The sequence below is a fragment of the Lates calcarifer genome, linkage group LG19 (assembly GCF_001640805.2).
Source record: "Lates calcarifer isolate ASB-BC8 linkage group LG19, TLL_Latcal_v3, whole genome shotgun sequence".
NCBI lineage: Eukaryota > Metazoa > Chordata > Actinopteri > Centropomidae > Lates > Lates calcarifer.
Window position 1 is genome coordinate 18,764,959 of NC_066851.1, and position 17,476 is coordinate 18,782,434.

The 17,476-nt window shown below is 41.0% G+C and overlaps 1 protein-coding gene across 1 annotated transcript in view; it reads left to right on the plus strand.

The window, feature by feature from the left end:
• The window catches only part of syne1b (spectrin repeat containing, nuclear envelope 1b), a 75,539-nt gene that overhangs the window by 6,268 nt on the left and 51,795 nt on the right, over nt 1-17,476 (plus strand). Inside the window, 29 exon segments of the mRNA XM_051078261.1 lie at nt 2,476-2,537; nt 5,123-5,218; nt 6,626-6,709; nt 7,638-7,730; nt 8,006-8,184; nt 8,353-8,549; nt 9,156-9,265; nt 9,657-9,707; nt 10,152-10,259; nt 10,372-10,509; nt 10,989-11,153; nt 11,266-11,378; nt 11,547-11,715; nt 11,820-11,916; nt 12,029-12,049; nt 12,362-12,564; nt 12,687-12,851; nt 12,973-13,125; nt 13,367-13,510; nt 13,775-13,942; nt 14,120-14,278; nt 14,360-14,524; nt 14,819-14,953; nt 15,340-15,498; nt 15,782-15,990; nt 16,427-16,535; nt 16,681-16,845; nt 17,031-17,198; nt 17,300-17,476. Coding sequence (XP_050934218.1) covers nt 2,476-2,537; nt 5,123-5,218; nt 6,626-6,709; nt 7,638-7,730; nt 8,006-8,184; nt 8,353-8,549; nt 9,156-9,265; nt 9,657-9,707; nt 10,152-10,259; nt 10,372-10,509; nt 10,989-11,153; nt 11,266-11,378; nt 11,547-11,715; nt 11,820-11,916; nt 12,029-12,049; nt 12,362-12,564; nt 12,687-12,851; nt 12,973-13,125; nt 13,367-13,510; nt 13,775-13,942; nt 14,120-14,278; nt 14,360-14,524; nt 14,819-14,953; nt 15,340-15,498; nt 15,782-15,990; nt 16,427-16,535; nt 16,681-16,845; nt 17,031-17,198; nt 17,300-17,476 — 3,962 coding nt within the window.

Below are 17,476 nucleotides of genomic sequence, written 5' to 3' on the forward strand. Positions count from 1 at the left end.
TCTCAGTGCATGCAGCTGTCAACACAGTTTTAATGGTTCTACTTCTAACCTTTTGCTGTTTTGACATAAAAGGGAAAAAAATCCATTTTCACCCAAATAGCTTTTCTGGGCCAGTTCCACCAGCAGTCTATAGAGCAGTAATAATAGAATCACAAGCTCAGGCCTATTTTTAGTATATCAGAAAAGCTTTTAGTTTGCCGGTGGTCTTGAAAGAATAAAGGGATTTTTCTGCAGGAGATGATAAGCTATCAACTACCATACTTATTCACTATTGTGTGTTTTATTCAGAAGAGTGGAGGAGTAGTCCAATAGAAAAACAGACTGGTCAGAGTGTGCTGAAGTGGTTCTTCTAAGTCTTACAGGACAAAAATGGATATGCTGTAGAGCTTTTACATGATACTGTGCATGAACAGGGAATCCCGGGGTGGGTGTGTCCGCTTTGTCGTCACAATAGCATTGACACAGAGAGAGGGAGAGAGCAGGTGGTAGATGTTATTCAGCAGCCTCAGCATTAATTATTAAGATTTGTTGCACCATGGTGAGCTTTGTGTAGCAGTCTCTTAATTTTGTTCTGGTCTAATTAATCAATAGGCCTACAGGGAATTCAATTCATTTTATGGCCCAAATTTTTAAATATATTTATTTTTCATAAATTTTTTAAATTGTTTCATCATTGCCTCAGACACTAATGCTTTTTAAATGTGTCAGTCTCATAGAAGATTAGACAAATCTTATCAGCAAACACAGGCCCATACACACACACACACACACACACACAAACCAAGCTCAAATCGGGATAATGCAGCCAAGGCTGTGACATCACCGCCTCTCTCACATGCTGATTGGTGGAGCCTTGCATCTAGCTGATCTCTCTCCAGCCTCAGATGGTACGATGATACAGCGAGGCAGTGCAGCGGGGGCTGTGCACATCCACACAGGCATGGCTCCTCTGGCTGGGAAAAACACAGGAAGAAGGAAGGATGGGATTGTAAATCACTCTCTCTGTTAGAGTTGTCTCCTCTGCAGTCCTCGTGTGTGTGAGTGTGTGTCTGTGTGCGCGTGTGTGTCGGCGTGTCTGTGTGTGAGAGTGTCGGGGAGGAGGGGACGTTTTCATCACAGCCCTCCAGCAGCTCTTTTGCTTTCACCGGGGAAAACCAGGCAGCCAGATCTGTTTTGCTTCCTGCTGGAAAAAACAAGGAAAGGACCACTGTGGTGTTTTCGTGTCAGTTTTTCCACTGTGGATCTTATTTTAACACATACATATATGTACCCTGGAACTCATGAAAGGCAAAGGGAGAGAGCCGGAGAGTGGGGTGTAGAATGGCTCACTATAAGGATGTATCTGTCAGGAAGACTTCTTTAAACCTGGTGACTGGATTTTTTCAGTATCTACGTGGTAAGTAGGGCAGCAGCAGCCTTCATTTCCCATCAGAGTGGTCCTGTGTAGCTAATATGGGACATAACATATGTTAATGGTTTGTAGGTGAATCCCTGCTATGTGAACTAGTTATCATGCTACACAAACACAGCTGTGTATGTGCTGCATTTGTGTGTGTATGTGTGCATCTGTATGTGCGTGCTATGCTTCAGTGGGCATCCCCTGTGCATCAGTGATGAAGCATTTGCCTGTGGGTTAACTTGATGTCTTTGCTCCCTGTATAGTCTTCGCATTGCTTCCTCAAACACGTGACCACTGTCTATATCTCTAAGGGTGGATGTTTAAAAATGGCCACTCTGTGCACTGTGCTGCACTAGCTTACCGGCATGACAGGGTGTTAGAAATCAGTCCTTGTTGCGACAACGGCATCACTACAGCGAAGAATTCACTTGTTTTGTTATACGTGCTGAATAATGCATGAGGCATTGTGGTTGAATATATTAATAGGCCACAAAAGCGGCTGAGGGTGACCTGAACAATCACGCATGTTATTACTGAACACAGAGGGGCTTGCGAGATGTGTTGGCAGAAATTTCCTCCCCACTCAGTCTCTAATCTCCTCGTATGACCTCTTTTTGAGAGCACTTCTCAGGGGGATCTGTTATACTAACGCTGGCAAGCTTGTGTTAATGACAGTGCAGACATCTAACCATTAAAGTCATACTTCTTACTTCATGCCTGGTGCATGGCTGCTACTCAGCATCCCAAAGGCAGTGTGAAATTGTGTAGTCTGAGGTTGGAGCATGAGAAAAGTTATTATAGATTAATATTTTATGTGTTTTATGTTTCTGTGGTATCTATAAATCCAACTATATCCGTATCGAGAATCAATTAACAGCCACCTCTTGGCAAAAACACATCTTTAATGTCTGATCATCAAGTCTTGTTGTGTCTGCTCCCACCGGCTGACTGTGTGTCCTCTATCAATATCACCAGCTCCTCTAGTCTCAAGCATGAGGCTCAGGACTCAACAGTCAACAGTCAGAGCATGTGGCGTCTATCATGTGTTGACATGCGCTGTGTGCCTTCATTTTCAGATGAGCAAGAGGCGGTGCAGAAGAGAACCTTCACAAAATGGATCAATTCTCATTTAGCAAAGGTAAGTGTGAGTTTCCATCCCATGCTCTCCACCGCTAGCACACTACACGGCTATTGTAAATCACTTGCAGGGGTCGGAGATTGTTGGATCTTACAAGCTCATCAGGCTCATGTTAAACAAATTGTCAAAGCAATTAGGTCACAAGTTGGAAGCTATGCTGCGCTGACCTTTTTCATCAGAGGCACTCGTGATGTTTTATTGCTCGTCGTGATTATGTGCTGTAGCCTCTCTTTGGTCAGTGGTATTTCAGACAGCTGACCTGTCATGCTTGTCGAGAGAACTGACTGCAAGACGAGCTTTGCAATACAACAATAATGGCCTCTAATGATGCTGCATAATGTGATTGAATTTATCTAGTTAACTGTAAGTAATGACATGGTTTACTTTATTTCTTAAGCCTTCAAAATCGAATCATGTTTAATGGAACAGGGTTTGTTTACAATGATATTTTGCTGGATGTAATGATGGGGAAGGAACACACCCTCTTTATAGTATACCCATGGTTGTTATCCTGAGAGGACAACCACTGAAAAGGTCATGGCAGAGACTGCCGCTTGTTGCTTTGCTGCAAAAATGACACAAACATGATGGAGCTCAGAGGGATCTTTGCAGCTCTGTTTTAAAGCATTTCACCAGGGGCCTTTATACTTAGATGAGCTTCAGTACCACTAGTGCAGTGTGTTTGTGTGGACATATGGACATATAATGGAGTTATTCAAAACCCAGTGTGTGGGGTGTGTGTAGTTATTGTGCGTTAGGTGTTTGTGTCTGCCTTTGTGTGAACGTGCTGGTATGTGTGTGGGTGTTTGGTTATTCATGTACTGTGTATGTGTGTGTGTGTGTGTGTATTTGTGGAAAGGATTGGCAGGGACAGTGATGTGGTGTGCAGATGGAGAGCAAGAGGGTGAGGACAGTTCCCTGCAGGCAGTCGTCTGCTTCTGAGGACCATGCATGTAAATTACAAAGCACTGAGTGCACAGCAATAACACATGCTGTATTACATCACACTGTGACCCTAAAATAACAGAAGCTTTATTAGATTATGCTCTCAGCATAAAGATGAACCTTAGAGCTGAAATTGTCAAAAACACTCTCTAGAAAATTGCTCAAAATTCTGAATATGCAGCCAGTAACTGTGTAACTGTAATTGCAGATGACACAGCAGAGTGTTCAGCTGATCAGACACAGATTTAGGGTTTAAGTCTGGAACCTGGCAAAGAGATTTGGTTCAGAGGGGTCTTTTGTCGAGCTTGATCTGCCCACAATAGTTCAAAGCATGGCTTCTAAAACTTTAGAAGAATCTCAGTTATGTGGTGGGCCAACGTAGAGTCGCTCTGTTGGTCTATTCTTCATTATTCATGCACTGCACCCGAGCAAACTCACTGTGCATACCAATAGGACTAATGTAGCATAAGCCACATCATGAAAGAGCTCCCAGTCATATTTACACTGCAGACAGATTGGCTTATTTAACAGGGATATTTACAGTTCTTTTCATGTCCTCAAAAGGTTTCTTGCCGTGATTTTCAACAGTTTTGAGCATATTAATAAATGATGAATATTTGTTTGAATGGAATCTCCTTTTTAATGGGTAGAAGTGTGTTTTATCTAAGTTTGAACTTCCTCCAGCTGTCATACTTTCCCTTCAGCCTTTGTTTCCATTTCCTCTGATACTGTATCACTAAGCACCTTTCCAGTGATTTTCACAGTTTTCCCACTGCTAGAAAGTCTCATGTGACTCTGTTGCCCAGTAAATTAATTTTCCAGGGTGGGAATGATCTTGAAATTACAGAGGCTGTTTTTGTGTGATTGTGCATATTAGTAGTATAGTTGGAAAATGAGATTATTCTTTTGTTTGTTTTGATCTGGCTAATATGAATGAATACAATTCTCATAGTCAAACAGTATATTTTATTGCTAACTCTCAACACATAACTGTATGTATAATCATACAGCACTAATGGGCCTTGTATAGAATAACAGGACAGACGCTTGCCTCTTCACACTGTTCTGCCCCAAATGGGCAGCCAACTGCATCCTGTCATGGAATATGTTGTGTTGTGAAATGGCCTGTATACAGTGCCAAAGAAAGAATTCCCGTGGCGACCTTTCCTTTTAATTAAAGCTTCACTCTGCTGAATAAATACACATCTGTTTCATTTACTTATACAGTAATGCCTGCGTAATACAGATGGCTGTAGCATTGTCATTTGACTGTGAGATTGTGCAGGTCTGTGAATGTGTAGAAATGATATCAGGAGACAGTTTCCAGTTAGGGTTAAATGAGTACCATCGCCTCAGGACTGGGCACTGAGCCACTGCTGAGGAAAAAGCACCATCTTTTCAGCTGCAGGGAGGCTCTGTGGTTGTTGCTAACAAGCCTGTTTCTCACAAACAGCATTTGGTTCCTCCTCATCCTAACTGATGGGTTAGAATACCAATGTCCTTTCACACTATAGAGTTAACAATGAAATGTTACTGGTTTTGTAAATGTGTTGCTTCTACAGATTGTTTCATTTCTAATTGCAACAAATTTCCCTGATGTTCTGAGTCTGCATTTTAAAGCTCTGTCTTCTCCCCTCCAGCATAAACCACCACTAGAGGTTAACGACCTTTTTGAAGACATCAAAGATGGGGTGAAACTCTTGGCTCTGTTGGAGGTGCTGTCTGGCCAGAGACTTGTAAGTAGTAATGATGAATCATTTTTCCACAGGATTTAAACCAGGAATTGCGTAGATATGCTCAGCTTGACTCATACCTTTTAAGATGCTTAAATCACCATTTGTGCAAGGTGATTTTCACTGCGTATGTAAATGAAGGCACAAGGCACATATTGACACCCACACACCACAACAAATCAGCATGTGCTTCCTTACTTTAACATTTGTTTCATGATTTAAAACAGGGAAAAAACTTTTAAAAAACAAAGTAAAACCTGTCAAATTTGAATACATTTCAAGACTATTTCTTTACAGATAAGCAGCTAAGAAGTTGCCTGTGTTTTTGAAACATAAAAAATGATAGTAAGGCCACCAGTTTGTCCAATTTGCCTGGAGGAAAATGGCGATAACAAATGGCTGAACACATAAAAATCCACTCAGTCGAATGCATAAATGATGATAAATGACAAAGAACTGAAGTGGAGATATGCTTTTTGCTTTGAGACTGTCATAATTCTGTAGTTTGTCCATCAGAGAGTAGCGAAAGGTTTTGTTTTTTCAATTGTAAAATGTCCTAGGAGTATATTTAATGGCCACAACTGATTGCAAATTTCTCAGTAATTATGTAATATTATGTAATACTGGCTGATATATATTGGTATCTCTCAAATCTCCACATTAACCCTGTGTTGGTGGAGCAATAATTTACTCCAATGCTCAACTTTGACAGTGGAAAACACAATTGAATCAGCAGTCAAGACTGCATGTGTGTTGTATTGGTTGTTGTTAGGTAGCGTGAAACTGAGGTAGATCTGTATAAATGGCATTTTACAAAACTAATAAACTAAAAGTTTGGATGATGTTGTTTTCACATTTAGTGTTGGATCATTGCACATACATTAGAGCCATAATCTGAGCCTCCCCACTGTGAGAAGCTGTTAGCACACCAGTCTGCCTCTTTTACTCTCTCTCTCTGACACACACACACACACTGGCCCGAACTGTGATAGGTGTTTAGTAATTAGACCTGTCTCCATATAAACTGCCATGTCATCTGTAAAGCTGTTAGTTGGCAAATGAGTCACTCGCACTGGTGAACACTGCCTGATGCTGTCACTTAGTGTTTTCAGAGGTGCACCCCTGCTGGTGTCTAGATCTCAGGATTATACATCTTTGGTACCCACAAGTTAATTTAAGAAAATGCACCCAGAGCACCTTGACTATCTTACTATGCAACTATTGACAAATGTAATGGTTTTAAAGTTTTTCAACTGCCTTAGTGTTGTACAATAGACAAGATAACCATCTGTAGGTCATTTTGCCATCTTTCAAATCAGCAAATGGTTGAATGAAAATATCTGATGTTTAATATGCTGTTGTCTCCATGGTTAGCTTGATTTCCACCTTTCTGTCCTGTCCGTTTTTAAGCCCCGTGAGCAAGGCCGCCAGCTGAAGAGGATCCACTGGGTTTCCAACATTGGCACTGCGCTCAAATTCCTTGAAGGCCGGAAGGTAAGCCCTCAACAATTTGTCCTTCTACATTTTTTTAAAGACATTTTTCCAATTAAGTAAATATCACACTAGAAAAAAAGGGATGGCATGTGTTTAGTCTAGGGTCTGATGAAGAAGTCATGAGAAAAATGTGTTCAGTATTTGCTGGTGCACATAAGGTGTATCTTTTTGCACAGCATGTAAAAGGTTGAGAGAAGCAGCAGTTAGAAACAGGACGTCTTGATTACATAACCCATCTCTAAATCCCTTGGCTCTATGAGGCCTGTGTCCCACTTTCAACTGGGTTCCATGAGGACTGAGACTTACATTGTTGTGATCTCTCTCCCATCATGTGTGCCTTCAGTCTGTGTATCGAGGATCTCCGGTCAGTCGCCATTAAACGCCCTGTGTGATCATGTACTGTATGCATTCTTTTCTTTTGATGCACGATGTGTATTGAGCAACGCTTGGATACAGCCATTCTGTTCCTATAAATGTAGTCATTACGCTTTTCTACTGATGTGCATTTTGACTAGAACAATGGTTTCTGATGCATCTGGCTCCTTATGATTCTGAGCTGCTCAAATGTAGAAAAACAAACAACAAATTCTGGCAGTTCTCCAGTGCAAGGTTTGCAGTGCTGTGGTACATTTGCTTCTCTGTAAATGCCTAGTTGAACCCACTTTTCTTCTCTTTTCTTTTTTTCCTTCTGGTTCACTTTTCACTGTGGCTGTTTCTGCCTTCCTGGTTTGGCTATATACAGATGCTCCATGATTACTTACCTGCATCAAAGACTTGGCTTTGATGACTTTCAGCAAATGCAACATTCTTTTGGTCCATATTAAACTCTAGGGGCTTCTCTGGGTGCAAGTGCAGACAATTCTCTCTTCCAGATTGTCTGGTAGTGATTTATTTTCCAGAATAATCCTTTGTTTGGCTTTTGTTTCAGATCAAACTCGTTAACATTCATGCAACTGACATTGCGGATGGACGACCATCAATTGTCCTTGGGTTGATATGGACCATTATCCTCTACTTCCAGGTAATACTTCATCTGGTCTCTCTAAAACCTCAGAGTTTAATAACCGTGTTCATGAGTTGATGACCTACAAGAAGATGAACCCTGCACATCAAAATATTTTTGGTTCAACATCTTATCCCAGCACAATCATTGTCCTGTCAAAACCTAACGTAATCCAGGTTATATCAGAAAACACAGATCCAGATAGTTGCAGGAAATGTTGCCATTTTTTTTTTCACGTTGCCATGGCCACGGTGCAATCTCTTCTTTCCCTTTTGTTCTTGTTTCTAAATTAGATTGAGGAGTTAACCAGCAACCTGCCAGCCCTCCAGGCACTTTCCAATAGCAACTCTTCTGTGGAGAGTATAGCCAGCTCTGAAACAGGAAGCCCTCCCATGAAGAGGAAAGTGGTCAACAAATTTCAGGGCAATGCCAAGAAGGCCCTGCTCAGATGGGTGCAGTGCACTGCTGCCAAGTATGTCAATTTCAAATGACCTTTTTGGCGTGTTGAGTGATGTTGATGTGGATACAGATACACAGATATGACATAGAGAAAGACTAGCACCTAAAAGTCAACATTTCTGTGTTTAGACACATTTATGCAACTCTTGCAAAACAGAAATGCTTATGTGTGTGTTTTCAGGCATCATGGAATTGAGGTGAAGGACTTTGGTCCCAGCTGGCGAGATGGTGTCGCATTTCAGTCGGTGGTGCACGCCATCAGGCCAGACCTGGTGGACATGGAGGTTGTGCGGAGGAGGAGCAACAGGGAAAATCTGGAGGAGGCCTTTGCACTTGCTGAAAATGAGCTGGGGATTCCTCGTCTGCTGGATCCAGAAGGTGCCCATGACCTTTCTCTCTCTCTGCTTGCTTTAAATATTCCAGTGATGCACACCATTCAGAATAACTCTAAATATGTTATCAAGTAGATGATTTTTAAGCTTTTGTGTTGCCAGTCAAATCTGACAGCGTTTTAGACATAACAACAACACATTCAGTATACATTATTAAGTCGTATTACCCCTTCAATCCATGCTGCATAAACGGTTTGACAAAATGTGCTGAGAAGATCAGTGACACTCTCCAGAGGATGAAAATTCTGTGTATACATGTGTCTCTGAGTTTTAGTCTGTGGAAGTGAAGCAGTCTGCAGTGTCTCTGCAGTCCTGTCTTCTCTAGTGGAGTCGTGATGCTTTCATTGCACAAAGAGCTGCACTGAAAAAATTTCTAGAAACATCAGGTCAAAGATGGAGATGAAAGTAGACATGTATAATTAGCTGTCGGGCGTGGGGAGATTTATCCTCATGAGGACAGAAAATCCTTTTTTTTAAATGTCATATGAACTAAATTGCAAATGTAACTGCTCTGTCATATCTGCCTTTTATTTCTACAGGTAAAGTTGAATATTGACATATGTGGACAGATAATGTTTGTGTTGCTCTGTAGATGTTGATGTAGACAAGCCAGATGAGAAATCCATCATGACATATGTGGCTCAGTTCCTCAAGCACTACCCGAACCCTCACCACTCTGAGACTGACGGACAGCAGGATGAGGTACCATGTTTAAAACTCATGATAGTATGTATTACATGCACATAAGGCAGTGATACATTGAGCAATTTTGGGGAAATCTTTTGTTACCACTAAATATTGAATTAAAACGGATATTTACATCTATGTGTTATTTTCAAATTTCTATATATTGTTGCCATCCCCAGTTCCCTAAAAATTGGGCACTGTATCATCATCATTCATAAAGAATGACCCTATGCTTAATGAAAACATGCTTAACTCCTGCCAAGCTTAATTGTTGTAAGCCTCTGCCTGCAGTTCTTCATTTTATCACATAAAGCTCTGATGAATTAAAGTAATCGTCAGCAATTTTTTCCCATCATCACAGACTCATTTAATTTTTCCATCTACTTGTTTTTATGTGCACATTAAGCTGCTTCTTGGCTCAATTCCAACTTTTGCACTGTCAGTGCCAGTACTTCAGGTGAGAGATCAGGTCATAGTGCTGCATGCTTTCTGTTTGGAGTATAATCCCACTTCACTTTCATCCCATTTCTCTTCATCCCCGCCTATCTTCTTTTTTTCCTCGCTATTCTAATGCCTTTTGTGGTGTGTTTGAATCTCTTTGTGTGCCTTGCTGCTTTCCTGGACAGTTTGGTCCCCAAGATATAGAGCAAATGCTTGAGGTATGTTTTACTAAATTAACACACTTAATCAGAAAAGATACGTCTAATGTCTGTGCCCCTTCACGTCTTCCTTCACTTGTAAAAATAATCACTGCTAAAATGTAGAGGTTGGGCTTCTGTGGAATCTATTAATATCTTAGCATGTTAATTAGCATGCTAATCTTTAACTGTGTATGTCTGGAATGTCTGATTAAAAAAAGGATTAGTGTCAGTTTGTCCCTTTGACTCTCTGATTGTGACAGAGAGAGGAGCGGAAGATGCTGAGAGAGCTGAAGGTGTTTTTAGAGCAGCTGGAAAGAGATGTGCTGCGGGCTCAGGGAGCAGAGGGAAACCTCACTGACAAATATCAAGTGAGTCAGGCTTGAAAATACAAAATGCACTGTTACGTAACGCTCTGCTTTGACAAAGACATTTATCAACTCTAACCACATGTGTGTCTACTTTTATCCTCTTGTTTTACAGGCGTTTAAGAGCTTCCGTGTACAGTATGAAATGAAGAAGAAGCAGACAGATCCGCTGCTGCAGCCAGTCCACAGGGACGGCAAACTGTCTGTGGACCAAGCTCTGGTCAAACAGGCCTGGGACCGTGTGTCTGCCAGGGTAATTGTGATGCATACCTCTGCACAGCATGAATAATATATAGCAAAGCCACAAAGAAAACATAACTAATTATGCTAATTAATCATACCTAAATGGATCAAAGCAAAAGGATTAATAATAGCTCATCATTTGTGTCATTGTGCTTTTCTTTGCCAAAAAATTGCGTCGCTGTACTGAAAGCTATCATAATGAGAGAAACACAACTTGGTTCTTCTATTTATTCGCTGCCAGTGAAAGTTCAGTGGGGTGCAAGCATTTGAATTAGAGTTTTTTCAGAGGGGAGGAGATGGGAACAGAGGAGGTTTTGTTCATTGGGCAGTCTACTCTTCTGGACAGCCACGGCTCGTCTGGACTGGCATAAAATCTCTTTTGTAGCCTGATTGCTTGTGAACATGTGGAAGTGTTTTGATCAGTATAGCCTTGTCTATGGTGGGATCTTGCTTTGGTAGAGTGGGTTATTTAATGGATGTCAATTGCAGCTGCTGGACTGGCACATCCATCTGGACAAGTCTCTGCCTGGTCCTCTGGGAGTGATTGGAGCCTGGCTTCACAGGGCAGAGATGGCTCTGAGAGAGGACATTCCCATCCAACATGCTCATGAAGAGACAGCTAATGTTTTCCACAGAAAACTGGAACAGCATAAGGTAACATAACATGCCTTTAAATTTCTCTGTACTTGGATACCCCCATGCTATTTATGTTGTTCTATACAAGTAGAATATATCATGAACATAATTTTGTGTTTTAATTTTGCAGGAAGTATTAAAAAACTTGGAGTCGCACAGACAAACTTTTCATCAGATCCACAGGGACAGATCAGTGAATGGGGTCCCTGTCCCACCTGAACAGCTCCAAGACATGGCTGAACGGTAAGACCTTTATCAGAACCATTACAATTACTTCTTGTCCCACAAAATCATTTTATGTACTGGTTTTTATCTAAATTAAACTTCAACTTTTTACTGGTTGGTTTTGAATGCATCTTTTAAAATCAAAGATAAAATGGAATGATTATTGAAAATTTGTTTAATTTGCAGGTTTAACTTTGTGTCTACATCATCACACGCTCACTTGATTAAACTGGAATTCTGGGAAATAAAGTATCGACTGATGGCATTTCTTGTGTTGGCTGAATCAAAGCTCAAGTCCTGGATCATTAAATATGGCAGACGGGACTCAGTTGAGCTCCTGCTGCAAAGCTACCTTGTAAGTTGAAATAATTGGCACTGTAGTAGAAGAATTAGTTATTACACTGTTATTACACTGTAAACTGTTAAATCTGTGGTTTTTTGTCTGCCTTCCTACTCCAGACTTTCGTTGAGGGTCACAGATTCTTTGAGCAGTATGAGATAATCTTCACTGCACTCAAGCAAGCTGCAGAGGTTTACGTAAAGTCTGACAGTTCAAGTAAGACTCTTTTCTATTTTATTTCACATTGTCTATTATTTATATTATATATGTATATAAATATTCATTTGGGCTCAAAGTAAATGGTCTTGTTATTGATTTCATGTTACAGGGTCTAAGACCTGTAACAGAGGTAAGTCCAAAAACAGTTTGACAACCCTTTACTTTGCCTGTCTCCTGAGCCATTCCTTTGTCTAAATGTGGGGCTGCACTTTTCTTTTCTAACATACTTTTAACCCCCAGAACAGAAAAATCATAGTACTGCATTATGCATGAAAAAGTAACGGTAATCTAACATTAAATGCTATTTTAGCATGATTGCTCTGACCTAACACACTGTAGTATCAACCGAATGGCTAAATAATCAACATACATAATCAGACTCTGTTTTTGTATGTTTGATATGCACATTGGTTTTAACTAAACTTCCATGTTTGGTTTTCAGTCGATGAAGCAGAAGGGGTAAGTAAATTCCTCAGCGATGCCTCGGCTCAGTGGAAGAATCTGGCTTTGGAGGTGCGGAGTGTTCGCAGCATGCTGGAGGAGGTGATCTCTAACTGGGAGAAGTACAGTAGCACAGTGGCAGCTCTGCAAGCCTGGCTGGAGGATGCTGAGCAGATGCTCAACCACTCAGAGACCGCCAAACGTGTAAGCACAGCCACTGATGCTACTGATGATAAACAGTATTGTTAATAATGTACATGAGTCTTGATTGGCTGAATGATGTGCATGTAAACAGCCATGGTCTTTGTTTTTGTTTCTTCTTTTAGGATTTCTTCAGAAACCTTTCTCACTGGATCCAGCAGCACATGGACATGAATGATGCCGGGAACTTCCTCATTGAGACTTGTGATGAAACAGTCTCACGAGATCTGAAGCAGCAGCTTCTCCTTCTGAACGGGAGATGGAGGGAGCTGTTTGTCAAAGTCAAACATGTAAATGCACAAAGCACTTTTAAACAACAAATATATCATGACAAAAATGGTACAGTGATATGACAACAGCTGTTTTATATCAAATTGATCCACATCCTTTCTCCCTCTGTTTCACTGGCAGTATGCAAGAGCAGATGAGGTGGATAAGTTGAGGCAAGACTACCAAGATGGTATTAATACCTTAAAAATGTTCATGGATGCAACCAATGAGAAGATGACTGCTCCTGTCCAAGTATCCTTCCTGAACGTCAGAGCCTTTGTTCAAGATGTTGAGGTAAACCGTCCATATATACTCAGTTGTCTGTTTATTAGGAACACCTCGCTAAAACTAATGCCGTCTAATAGAACCTATAATAAATCTTACTTTCACTAAGGTTATAGTGGTTAGTTTTGTTGAAACTGTGTTGAAGAGATGCTCAGTTCATTTTCAAGGTTGTAGTTTGTGGCGCTGTTCTTTCACCTCTCTGCTGTACGTTAAAAAAATCATCAAACTCTTTATCCCAACTTTCCTGCAGGAAATCAAGCACAAAGTGCCAGCTATGGAAGCAGCCTGTAAGGCAGCAAGCCGAACAGCTCAGCTGTTGACCAAAGACACTCCACAGGAGGAGGTTTCACAGATGATGGCTGTGATGGCCTCGATTAAAGAGCAGCTGAGCAAGGTGTGTGTCTGTGTCATTATACAAAATGTCTCGTCTTTAGTCTTTAAAGGTGTGTTTAAACAGATGTAGGATTTTCATGGCTGATACTGATACCTACTGATATTTCTTTATCATTGTCATCAGCCTGATCTGATTGATCTGAAATTAATTGCTGACATGAGGTTAAAGTCTAAACTCGATTGCCATTTGATGTTACTGATTTGATAACAACAACATATCAGCCACCTGTAATTCATATTAATCAGCATGTTGTCCTCCAATCAGGTAAGGGAGAGATCTTTGCCTCTGCTGAGGGAGTCCCAGTCGTTATTACCCCCACTGGAGGAAATGGAGAAGAACATCACAGGCTTCTACCAGGCTCTGGAGAAGGCCAGTCATATCACCAGCACCACTGACACTGAGGGACCAGTAGACTTTAAACAGAGATGCCAGGTAACCACAATAAGAGTTTCAATATAGTACATATTTTACTGAATCACTCTGAGATACAAGAGAGATAAAAAAAAAAAAACATAAAATACTCAATGCCAAGTGTTTTTAAAATGTGATGTTTTGGAGAAACTTGTTTTATTGAAAAGCAAAGTCTCTGCTTGTCATTGAATGCTGCAGGAACTGGCGACCTTCACGCATAGCTGTAAGAAGTGTCTGACAGTGATAGAGAGAAACCACCAGACCATCCAGAAAATAATGAACAGCAGTAAAACCCTCCAACACATGGACATGAGTCTCCTGCAGAAAAGAGTAGCAGACCTGCAGGCCTCCTCACAGGTAAAAATCAAGCTTTTTTAGTTCTATGCAACCTTCAGAACTATTTAAGCTTTCTAACAAATGACTTGTTTGTGTGTTTAGACCATGATTAAGGAATCTACAGAGTGGAGGAAGCATGTAGAGGCGAACAGCAGCCTCATGAAGAGGTTTGATGAGTCACGGGTAGAGCTGGAAAAGGTTCTTAAAATGGCACAAAACTGTCTGACAGAGAGAGGAAACCCAGAGGAGCTGCTCAAGAAACACACAGTAAGAAAATGGGTCTTGTGCAAAATTCAGATGTTTTTTTTTACTGTACTGTACTGTACTCTATAGACCAGTGCACTTAACCAGTGTGGTTACTTCACAGTTTTATGTGTGAGTGTGTATAAAGTGTACAGATGAGGAACCTGAAACAAAACTACTTTCTGAGTTGCCAGTGTCATACATACATCACATCTCTGTAAAAATACCACCATTAGTCCCACTATAGCATAGAATAAATAGAATGCATGCAAATAATGCATGACCATGACCTGAACATGATGAGGATTTTTTTTGCAGGAGTTCTTTGGTCAGCTAGACCAGCGAGTGTTGAATACCTTCCTCAAGGCTTGTGATGAGCTGACAGACATTTTGCCGGAGCAGGAGCAGCAGTCGCTGCAGGAAACAGTCAGGAAGCTGCACAAACACTGGAAGGTTGGTACCACAAATAGTGAGAGTAAAAACTGCACCACCACTCAAAAGCTCTTACACTGACAAGCCTACGTGTGTACTGATGGAGTGCTTACTCACTGCTCTACTCACTGGGATATTGTTTTTATTCCGCTTCAAGCCCCAAGTAGATTATGTGGAAAGGGTTATATAATACAACTTTATTTAATGCATTATAATAACTAATATCAATATTTATGTTTCACAAATCTCCCACAACCCAATCTGTATAACAAGGACAGAACACTATTCTTAATTTATTGTCATTTATTGTAAGCCTTTATTCCACAATTTCAGTAGTTATCCCAAAACTTGCTTAAATAATTTGCTCTGAATCTGACCTCATACTTTTTTTATTCCGTCTCTTCCAGGATATCCAGACAGATGCCCCCTTCCATCTCCTGCACCTGAAAGTGGAGGTGGAGAGGAGCAAGCTGATGTTGTCACTGCAGGAGTGCCAGGCGGAGGTGACCAGGGAGAACCGCCACCTGGCTAGCATGGGGAGCGAGAGGCTCATCAAGGAGCACAGGGTGAGCACGGAGCGGCTGGCTGGCAGAGTTTCATGTATTGATTAACTCAGTGTGAAATAATCCAATGCAAATTCAGTGCTGCGTAGCAGCGTGGGAAGATGTTGATGAACTTGATCCAAAAGAAATGAGGCTCTTCCAGTGTCAAGCAAATACTGTCCTCCAGCAGTGTTTTGTCTCTTCAGTGCTTTTTTCTGTAACAGGATTAAAACGGATGATATCCTGTGTTCATAGTGTTCAATTCTACCACAAGTTAATAACACTTTTTTTTTTTTTTTTACAACAGGCTTTCTTTAGGGAAAAGGGGCCTCAGTCTATTTGTGAGAAAAGGTTGCAGCTGATGGAGGAACTTTGTCAAAAACTCCCTGAGGGTGATCCTGCTCACCAGACCCTGGAAACAGCGAGGAAGGAATTTGCTGAAGTCCAAGAGGAAATTGAGAACACCCATCAGAAGATAATGCAGCACCCAGATAAATGGAAGGAGTACAACACAAGGTGCAGCAATTTTAGGAAATTACTTATTTCTCTTTCAGGGCAGTTGCATGACATTAGTTGTGGCGTAGAGTTGAACCTAAGACCAGTGTTGAGTCATTGCAGCAGTACAGGAATGTGTTATGCACATTCCCACACAGTGTCATACATTCATTACATACCCAAAGTAATCATGTTAAAATTCTTTCATTCATTTGAGATTAAGAGCAGTAGTTGTGGTGAGGAAAAAGTTTTCAGTGCATGTTTTTACTAATAAATAAATAATAAATAAAACTGATGTTGAACACACAAATTAACAGACCATTCATAGTTACTGTGTTTATACATATCCCATGTAGCCCTGAAATTAATATTTTTGAATTACATATTTTGATTATATTAAAGTCCTAGTATAATTTTGATAAGGTTATTCCTGACTTCCCTTTATTATGTGAAACAGGTACGCTGAATTCTCCTGCTGGCTTATATCTAAAGAGAGCCAACTAAGGCTGCTGAGAAACCGAGCCAACGACCCAAGAAAATACAGCCAGGTGAAGGCTACCATAATGGTGAGTCCCTAATGCACACTTTCCACTTACAGTCTCCCTTCTCACCTCCTCTGTGATGTGTTACTTGTGATGAGACTCTAACAACACTTTGCCTCAAATGACTCTTTTGACCACGTGGCCTGTATCACTCTGTTGTTGTGTGCAGGAGCTTAGGAATGATGCAGAGCTACAGGAGGGGAATCTTGGCTGGCTGAAAACCCGTATGGCCGTACTGATTGAAATCTGCGCTGACAGCGATGCCCAGAGGCAAGGAAGTGCACTGAGCAAGCTTTCCACTGATTTTAAAGGTCTTCTTGCTTCACTCTTAGAGGTAGGTGAAACTTCCTCTTGTTTTATTTAGGTGCCAGGCACAATCCAGACATTATATCTGCTTTGGGAAGAGTAGACCACTAAAATATTTAACCTTATTTAAAAGACATACAGATACAAAAATAGTACAATATCAGTTCATCATTTTTCTTATTGCACTGTATTTTTTTCTTTTATATCTTCCAGGCTGAGAAGATGGTGTTGGCTGTGGGGGACTGTGTACAGTTCAGAGAAGAAGTCCAAACTACTTTGGATGATCTGGTTCAGGGACAGAAAGAGGCTCAGGCTGAGGTCGCCAAAATACTGGACTGTCCGACTGTTAGAGAAGCTCAACAACTGCTACTCGTTCACCAGGTCCGGCTCACAAATAATTAATATCATTTTAATTATTGTGAAAGCAGAGTTTACTTTTTGGTTAACTTTAAAATAATTTGAATGTGCCCTCCTTCCCACAGCAACTGTTGAAACGCCTGAAGCTGAAGAGGAAGGACGTCCAGCAGCTGATCACCAGAGGCCAGCAGCTCCAGGCTGAGGAGGGTCTGGGAGAGACTCTGCAACAGGACCTGCAGAGTTTAGAGAACACACTCAGCAAAATGGAACAGAATATGGACTCACAGGAGCAAAGCCTCGAG